Raw genomic sequence first — 9,998 nt, forward strand, 5'->3', positions numbered from 1 at the left:
GAATTTTAATTACATTTCAACTTCTCCTACAACAAATATGACAAAGTTTTGTTTGTGCGCATCATCCACGCAGTCCTGATTCACGTCAGTTATAAATTTCATATCTATAAAACTGATATGTATTAAAGAAAAGATGCTGGTAAAACAAATGATAACGAATCGAAAGATCCCGTACATAACTTGGCATTCCCAATGCTACAAAAATTTTAACCTTTCCTTCAATCCCGTTGAGGAACATATGAAGATACTTTGGAAAAGGCAATAATGTAAAAGCAGGGAAATAAGTATATAGGTCCCTGGTAAAAGTATACTAGTTATATACGTGATTCCTAAATATACGCGAGGAATCTATTATCGCGTAGAGTCGCAAGGGCCATCACTTGCGAAATAAAATTATTCGCTTTTATTTTAGATTTACAGGCCACATGCGAATTCATGTTCACGCGATTTGACGTGTACCGCAGGGAACAGTTCTGAGTCCCATACTCTTCCTTGTCCATATAAATGACATTTCAGAAGGTGTAACATCAAATATCCGACTTTTCGCAAATGACTGTGTCTGTTATAGGGAAATAGACAACATAGATGATTGTAGGAAACTCCAGGATGACATCAACAAACTAGGTAAATGGGCAACAGCGTGGGGAATGAGATTCCAGCCAGTTAAGTGCAACATGATGACGTTAAGCAGGAAGAGAACAAACATCGACTACAACTATACCCTGAAAAACACAAGCCTAGAATTTCTGACATCCATAAAATATCTAGGGGTACATATCACCAACAACTTGCACTGGGAAAAACATATAACGGAAACCTGCAACAAGTCATATAAAACCTTAGGATTACTTAAGAGGAACCTATCATCATGCCCTCACGAAGTAAAACTACAAGCCTACAAAGGATTAATTAGACCACTACTAGAATATGCCAGCTCAGCATGGGACCCACATCAAGAATACCTAAAGAACAAACTAGAAACTGTGCAAAAACGATCTGCTAGATTCATATCATCAAACTATACATACGAACCAGGAACCATGACGCAAATACTAAACGACCTGAAGTTACCACCATTAGAGGACAGGAGAAAAAAACAACAAACTTGTACTATTCTGCAAAGGCCTACACAACCGAGCCAATATACCAACTGAACTCCTCTCGAAACCAAAACGGAAAACTAAAAATATGCATCAAGATCAATACAACAGAATTTATGCAAGAACAGACATTTTGAAATACAACTTCCTCCCAAACACCATCAGAGACTGGAATGCAGTACCCCCAGATATCATCGACAAACTGAAAGCCTCCAAAGAACCAGTATTCACTTTCGCTGACATAGTGAAGAGTGGCTCCATGTAAATTTTTGCTACTTGACGCTCGCGCGGTGTAACAACGTCGAGAGATGTATCACCGTAAACTATCAAGATCATGATCATTCGTCATACTAAGTATTAAACTGGTTCCCCGCTGATTGGTGCTACAGCGAGATCAACAGGGAACCAGTTTAACTATGTATTCGCGTAAAATAAGGAATCAACATCCGAATATCTCCGGGATATGTAACTCGTACGAGCCTTGAACTCAGGTGAGATAAAAACAATTACCAAGAAATAAAATCCAGAGATTTTGAATGTCCATAAGTTTACAAACTTACGATACAAAAAAACCCCGCTATAATCTATTTCAAAAGCATATCTATAGGAAGTCAAAATACTCATAATAAGAGTCCCTGTACAAAATATCAGTACTTCTGCTACTAAAAGAACGTCAGCAAAATCCCGGCTATCACTATCCAGTATTGTGTGGGTTTTATCCGAATCCCTGCCGACTTTTCTTTGTCTATTTTTTTCACCACTACTTTTTCTGCCGTCAAGGCTATGGACGCATCAGCTTCAGGCTTACCTAAAACACCAATATTAATTTCATTTTATAAATGCTGGTAACATATATTTCAGATTCAATTGTAAATGTTTTATTGTAAAAATACATCATCTCGTTAGGGGGGGTGGGGGGGGATACTTACATTTGTCACTGGGTTTTGAAACTGTGGTTGACCGTAGTTTGTACATGCCTCGCACAATCTCAAATATTACGGCTCCATTTCTGTGTTTCGGATGTTTTGATTTTCCTTTGACCTTGGCTACGATTGCGCATTGAAAGTTTCCGGTCAATGCATCACATTCATCCAAAAGCATATTTACTGTAAATTGAGCTCCATTCGCTGCAAAAATTCCAAAGACAACGTAAATAGTTTATATCGTTTTCAGATGGAAAAAATACCTGATTAAGTGTTCCTGGGTGATGTCCCAAAAGTAATACACGTATCATGTAATAGTCTCGGTGCACATCATATTCTTCCTCTTTTAGAACAAAATACTGATATGATTTTTTAGGTATTTCAAGCGAGTGTGTAGTTTTATTATCCGGGTCAGAGTTGGACACTTTTCTACATGTATATGGCACCTCAGAGTTCGAGCCCAAAACAGGCTTACCCCCTGTGATCAAGACAAAGGGCTGACAGCGGGTGTGACCGGTCGACAGGGTGTGCTTACTCCTCCTTGGCACCTGATCCCACCTCTGGTATATCGAGAGGTCCGTGTTTGATAAACTCCTTATTTTGTATTGCTTATAGGAGTTATGAGATTGATCACTATTCGTTATCTTCATCTTTCATGTTTATTCAAGATTAGGTTTCATGCGACCAAGGTACGAGCGGAGCTCGAACTCTCAACCTCCCCGTTACGAACCGAGCCCTATAAGATTGATTGTTTTCATTTTGTTAAACGTTCCGCTCGAGAATTTTTCACTCGTATGGAGACGTCACCATTGCCGGTGAAGGGTTGCAAAACTTAGACCTATGCTTGCAGCCTTTGAGCAGGGAAGGATTTTTATCGTGCTACACTTGCTGTGACGCGGGACCTCGGTTTTCGCGGTCTCATTCGAAGGACAGCCCTATTTTGTCTCCTCTTACGACAAGCAAGGAGCACTGAGGACATATTCTAACCCGGATCCCCATGGGCAGAACCCACTAAGAAGAAGAAACTAAGCAATAAACAGAGGGGGGAGGAGGGGGGGAGGGGGGGGAACCTGTCTGACTCATGTTCTTAACAAACTATGCAACTTGTGTTCTTAACAAATTTGAATTAGTTAGGAAGTCGGACTACACACAAATCCAGACAAATGAAAACAAGGAAGATAATAATCTTTCTCTCGAAAAGTTGTTCTAAATCATTCATGAGATTCCGACCGTTATCAATTTAATTTTCATTTTACTGCGTCCCCTTGTTGCTGTTGATAAATATACGACTTTGACACCTAACGTTCCCAATAAAAGCAACACTCTGGTATTTACATATAAAAATGACGAGTTAACTTTCAGATTATATATATAGATCGTGCTCGACAAAACATCCAAGTAGCTTTTACTCTTTTTTTCCCGTTACTGTATCCACAGCGTCTATAAACTTTTATGTTTCCCTGTGTGATATAGAAATATTTCCCATGATTCACTTGTATATCTGATTATATTACCCATGATGCACTTGTATATCTGATTATATTACCTTCACCCACAACACCTCTTCCATCCTCTGACTTCAGCATTTTCTTGAACTGTGGAAGCATTCGAATTTTATATGAATCTGTCCAGAGAGGGGTCTCAGTGAACCCAGCCAGAAGGACACGCGCTTGAGGGACCATCCTGAAGGGCTGGTAGAAGATGTAAAATCCCGCCACTTTCGTCACGTCCTTCAAATATTTTGGTTCCACTTTGCACTGCACGCTGTATTTTCTCTTTCCGCTTCCTTTCACTTCCCGAAATATCATTTTTGCCATTCCAAAATCTAAAGCAAATGTGAAAAGTTTCATTAAATTGAAAAACAAACAAACAATTATAGAATCGTCATCAAAACAGGACAGAATGAATCGATACCTTCTCGGTTGAAACTCTTCTCCATCATTTTGCGATATTCTACAGATAAGCTGTCCTGCAAAATACTAAATCGATGTAAATATGAAATGCTGGAATCCGCATACGAAGTTACAGAATCTTTTTCCTATGGAGTGAGGTCCACCCTCCGGTATTTTTTCTGGGGGGTGGAGGTGAGGTTCCAACTTATGTAACTGTTTGGGGGTCAAACATTTACATGCAGTATTCATTTTTACAACTGAAGCTTCACAAAGATACATGTAGTTTATTTTTTAACAATCCCAAACGCTTCGGACCCCCGGTCTCCCACCCTTCACCCCAGCTGGATACGCGCTTGATACGTACCATTTTGTGAAAGCCGTTGTCGTACTTGTAATCCGGGCCTACAAAATTTTAACTCGTATGCAATAATTCCAGTAACATTTGTTCATTTAACTGCTTCGGTTTATGTCAAATTTTGGCAGAGAGAGAGAGGGGGGGGGGGGCGAGAGAGAGTACTCACATTTCACTTTATCTGCTTTGAAGGAAAAGAAATCCGATAGTATGACCATGCGGGGCGGCATTACGTAATGGGCGTATACGACGTTCTCACAGAGGAAGGTCCCGGGGACGGGATCACAGCGGTGGAGGATCAGATACAAGTTCATGAAACCTTTAAACTCTGAAAAGTTTTTAAAATTTGGTTTACAATTTCAAAAGTATGAAATGGCAAAGCAACTAGTTTGCACACAGATGGACGTTGCTGTCTTTTCGTGTGCCATACTTACTATCATATACAACGTCTTCGTGAATGTTTCGATTTTCCAGTGCTATCGTGTAAGGAGTTGACATCTTGTCAAAACCAGCAGTTGATTCCCATCTGATGTTGTTCAAACCTAGTTTCGCCTTGTCCTTGTAATAAACATCTAGAATCAAGAAACATTCTAATAGTAATAGGGAGGGACTGTTTAGTGATGTAAACAGATCTACAGTCATTGTAACTACTCGGACCTTTTCGCGAGCGAAAACTTTTTTCACTTGCGTAATTGACCAAGTAGTTGAAACAAATACATGTGATTTCAAAGGTATTTGATGAATACACAGAGTCTGGGAGAGAGAGAGAGAGAGAGAGAGAGAGAGAGAGAGAGAGAGAGAGAGAGAGAGATATTTTATACCGGTAACAGAAGTTTCGACGTGATTTCGTTTATAACAAGCCTGAAATGTAAATGTGCCTTACCAGCAATGGTGTAGTAGTCGCTGTCACTACTTGTACCACTGTCGTTTGGTGACCACCGCATAAAAAAATAATTGCTTGCAATAATCCATGCTTTGAAAAAGAGGCGTCCATCTTCGTGCTTAATCTTCAAATTAGGTTTACACGAGAGTGTAACTACTTTTGCATCGCCGACAACCTTGGCACTTCCTTTGAAATTCAGATACCGTCTTCCTACAGAAATAAACTTAATGTGAACCTGTCTACCTTTTTATTTACATTTTTTTTTAAATTAATCTAGATCTACACCTAAATAACGCATTAAACTGTACATGTTTCAGATACACGTTTTCATCTTGAATGATGGTTCTAAAAACTTTACACAAATTCTTTCCATCTACTTATCTATCGTGCGATGATTTTATGTTTTAAGATTCTGCCAGCATTAAAACGAATGCTAAATTATTTTTAGGAATTAAAATTTCCGGTTATTAGTATTGTATGAACGTTGAATGCAGAAATGAAACGATGCTTCCATTGTTTCTATCTACAACATGTAAATGTTTATTTACATTAAAGTGCTAATCATCGATAATCATAAAACGATGACACACGATAGAATTATCGTTAAGGAAATGTTAATATACAGTGATTTTTTGGGGGCCAAAATGCCACCGATATTCGGTTGTTTCCCCTCACAAAAATTAGCTATTTTTTCCCAATTATATATATATATATATGTTTTTCCCAATTGTTTATCTAGGAAAATTAGGCCATTTAAAAAAAAAGGTTGCTGACAAGAGTAAATACGTTTTTTTCTTCAGTTTTATTCTCCAAACCATTCCACATGCAAAAAGCTTTTGTAAAGAATATGTAAAACAATGGAGGCATCCATATAAGCAGATATGCAGCGAAGTATATAGTTTCCAGATACAGCCATATTGTTGACACTTTCATGTTTGACCGCCATTATATGTAGGGTCAGGCTAATAACAGAAAGTGGCCAACAGTATAGGGGTTTACTAAAATCCGAAAAATACAAACAGGAGAGACATTCTGGAAACTTGATTACTAATATAATATATACAAGATTATGGGTACAATTGCTGGTGAATTAATAATTTATTATTTTCTTTATGATATTAAACAATAAGTACTTCTTAGAAAAAGTAAATAATATTCATACAAGGTGTGACTTCCAATACATATTCATTTTATGACTTTATATCAGATCTGAAGTAAACCTCAAACCAAAAAATTGTAATTTTATTATTTTATGCATCTTTACCATTTTAATTTACTACGAGTGATTTTTCCCAATTTGAGGAAAATGTCGCTAATTTTACCGAATTCAAAAGGAGGGGTGGTAGTTTGAAAAACAAAAAAAAATCACTGAATATATAGCAAAACCCAACCTGTAGTGTCTTGGTATCATGTGTACTTAGAATACCACGTGTAATTAGAAAATAAAAACTTTCACTCACTGGTGTACTTTTCTGTGTATTTTTTATCTAGGTTTAATTTTTCTCTATCTTCAGAAGGAGTCATCTGTAATCGAACAATAGATCTATGTTAAATGACAGAATAAAATACCTAGATATAGCCTCCCAGTATTCTTGGTTCTTGGACAATTTTGACATATTTTCTTTCTGTTCTTTTTTGTAATCTGACAAATGGACCAGCCTCCACCCCTTCCCACCCGGGCCTAAAGCAACAAATTACCGACTTAAGCACCTACAGGTATATGAACATTTGACTTACCGACACCTGGAGCATCACACAGCTAGCAAGAATGAAAACTGAAACAGGAAAATTTGCGTTGAATTTTTGCACAATAATGTTTAGCTAGAAAAACGAACTTTTCTGTCACCTGCTCAAAATCAGGCGTTACTTACATGGATACCAATTCATATTCAGCGACAGTGGATTCCAAAAGAAAAGAAACTTTACATATTGAACCTATGACGTGTTTCCTAACAAGAAAGACATCTTAATCTTCTCACAATATTGGCCCATTTCCCCCACGTCGTCTGCGATTGAGTATTTTTCGATTTTCGAACCCGACTACTTTAAAATGCGGCAAAGCATAGTGTTGATATAAAACATCTCTAGAACACAGGCACCTAGAGTATGGATATTACCCCCCCCCCCCCTTTTTTTTTTTGATAATTTTTTTTTCGTGGCAATAATTTCTCTGTAATGTGTGAATTCCCTGTCTATCTCATCCCTCTTTCGATTTATGTAATCGTTTCACGCTTTTTGTAAGCTTTAGAGATTGGCCTTCTACCGGTATAATAAAATACACATCCATTCAAAAGTTACAGCTAAGGTTAAAGTTTCTGAGGACAGACAGACGGACCGACCAAAATCTTTATGCCCCCAAATATTCGATTACTGGGGCATAGAAATGTAATTAGCACTGATTAAAAAATGAACACTCCAATGTGGTGTACATACATTGCAAGTTTTTATTTTCCAATTTCTCGAGAGTTTCAGGGGAACTGCCCCGCCCCTTTCACTAGGGCGCTGTTCTGGACCCGCGGATAGCCTACAGGTACCCTTTTGTCTTCTATAGGTGGTCACTAAACGTGGAGGAAGAACTAGAGAAAACATTTTACAATGAAATTCCTATTTTCTAATAATATAATCTTTAAATTATCATTATCATTTCAGATTTCACTACAAAGTTTTGATATTGGTCTCTAAAGAGTTTTGATATTAGTCTCTAAAAAAAAATTGATATTGGCCTCTTAAAAGTTTTGACATAATGGAAAATAATCAGATACACTTTATGTAATTTAAAAATAAATATTCTATCCTCTTCAAAAGTACCCCCTTTTCAGAATGAAGTGACCATCCGCATAGTGATAACGATGAGGCGCTTTTGTCGCTCAAAGAACTATGTGATCTACCTAATTCGATAATAATCATTCAATGATTACTAGTACACAATGATTATTTTATTTAGTAAGAGTGACGTTTCCTAGTCCGCTTTTGAATGGGTGATATAATAGTTTTTAGCTATTGATCACAGGATTTTCGAATTTCCTATCTTTATGATACTTTAGATTTTCAATTATCCTCAAACTTCACTTATAAATTGTAACTTTTAGCTGTAATATATTGTTAAAGGCATTTCATATCCATAAACCATTTTCAATCATCGTAACGTTTATTTGTTTTTGTTTCGAGAGTTTTGATGTCAGCTAATGCAGAGTGATATTTCATAGAACAGAAAGTCCATTATATGCAATTTTCAGGTCATTTACACCCAAGCTTGACAAAATTACTCAGACCTACGGAGAGAGGATACCCGAGGATAGCTTGAGAACTGCAGCTGTCTGAAAATAGTTCTGCAGCTATAACCAGAGGATCACAACAGTTAAGATAGGGCAAGTGTCCAGCAGTTAAGATAGCGGATATGTCCAGCATGTTGTATTTATAACAAATGCCTGAAATTTTAAAAGTGTCACAATCTTTTTTTGTAAAAAAGAAGAAAAAAAAAAACAAAAAAAAAACATATAGTTATATTCACACCTAATAGCTTGTAAAAATTCTCATACAAAGTAAAAAACATTTTTTTTTTTTTTAAATTTACTAGTAGTATATTCATACATAGCCAAATAAATATGGGACTATCACATTTTACAAAAACTTTTCGTGGCAAAAAATAAATAATACAAAAAATTGCCACATAATACAAAAACTTGCTTAGTATAACGAAATAAGCAACGTAGGGGACTCATGCTTTAAAAAAATAGGTGACCAGAGACGGCAGCAGGGGAGGGGGGCTAAACACTTCCGAGCAGTACAATGAGAAACCCAACAAGGGATAAACTAGAAAAATTCGAACAGTTAAAAACCGATATTTTTTCTTTAAATCAGAGAAGGTATAATACAAATAGCTATTTAATGTTTCATATGATACAAACAGCTATATATCTTGGCACACTGATTTGACAACGGATTACTCCATTTACCTGATCAAAACACAGGGTTCACGGTGGGTGTGGCTGGTCGACAGGGGATGCTTACTCCTCCTAGGTACTTTATCCTACCTCTGGTATGTTCAGGGTTCCGTGTCTACCTAACTCTTTACTTTGTATTCCTTTTAGGAGTTATGAGATTGATTACTGTTCGTTATCTTCACCTTTCATAGCACAAACAGCTAACCCCAAACATGTACTCTGCGGTATATACACGTTTGTAGATTAGTATAATTGTAGTGCTAGGTGTATGTACATGTATTTGTAGTTTTTTGTTATTGTGTTATTCTCTGGTAATACTGTTAATATTGGCCATACTACATTGTATGTTATGCTTTTCGATTGTCCTGAAGAAGGGACAGATCGTCCCGAAAATTTGACAACCTGGTTGTTCGTGTCGTTGGTCGTTTTAGTGCTTTGTATAATTTTTGTATTTGACCTTGTATCCACGTTGTGGATACGGCACACATGGGTATCGGGTGTTGTTGGAACTTAGTGCTTATATATATACCATACATGTGTAGTAGTTAGGGCTATACGGACCGTGGATATAGCCCAGTGATTAGAGCACCTGATTAGTAATGCAGGGGTCCCGGGTTCGATTCCCGATCCAGCCACAGATTTTCTCCTCTCTCCTATATATACAAAATTTGGTGCCGTGACCAGTTGTGCGAAGACAAATTAAGGGGGGAGGAATGTAGCAGTTAGGGCTATACGGACCGTGGATATCGGCCTAGGTAGCTCAGTGGTTAGAGCATCTGACTAGTACTACACATGTATATATAGTTTGAACAAATGTTTGAAAAATACTCATACAAGTATGTCTATATGTTTTTCAGGACTCTTGATCAGTCAATAGAATATTTTATATAATAAATTAATTCTT

General features: G+C 37.1%; 1 protein-coding gene across 1 annotated transcript; it reads right to left on the reverse strand.

Annotated features, from left to right (window-relative positions):
• Positions 1 to 1,630: 1,630 nt before the first annotated feature.
• Positions 1,631 to 7,179, reverse strand: LOC125647471 (uncharacterized). Its single transcript, XM_048874143.2, has 11 exons — positions 7,022 to 7,179; positions 6,888 to 6,925; positions 6,611 to 6,674; positions 5,151 to 5,360; positions 4,702 to 4,839; positions 4,437 to 4,595; positions 4,280 to 4,317; positions 3,938 to 3,992; positions 3,570 to 3,848; positions 2,030 to 2,227; positions 1,631 to 1,908 (listed from the first exon to the last, which is right to left on the reverse strand). The coding sequence occupies exons 1-11, from the start codon at positions 7,035 to 7,037 to the stop codon at positions 1,763 to 1,765; spliced, it is 1,341 nt and encodes a 446-aa protein (XP_048730100.2). The 5' UTR covers positions 7,038 to 7,179; the 3' UTR covers positions 1,631 to 1,762.
• Between the last annotated feature and the right edge of the window lie 2,819 nt (positions 7,180 to 9,998).

Source organism: Ostrea edulis, chromosome 6 (assembly GCF_947568905.1).
Source record: "Ostrea edulis chromosome 6, xbOstEdul1.1, whole genome shotgun sequence".
Classification (NCBI taxonomy): domain Eukaryota; kingdom Metazoa; phylum Mollusca; class Bivalvia; order Ostreida; family Ostreidae; genus Ostrea; species Ostrea edulis.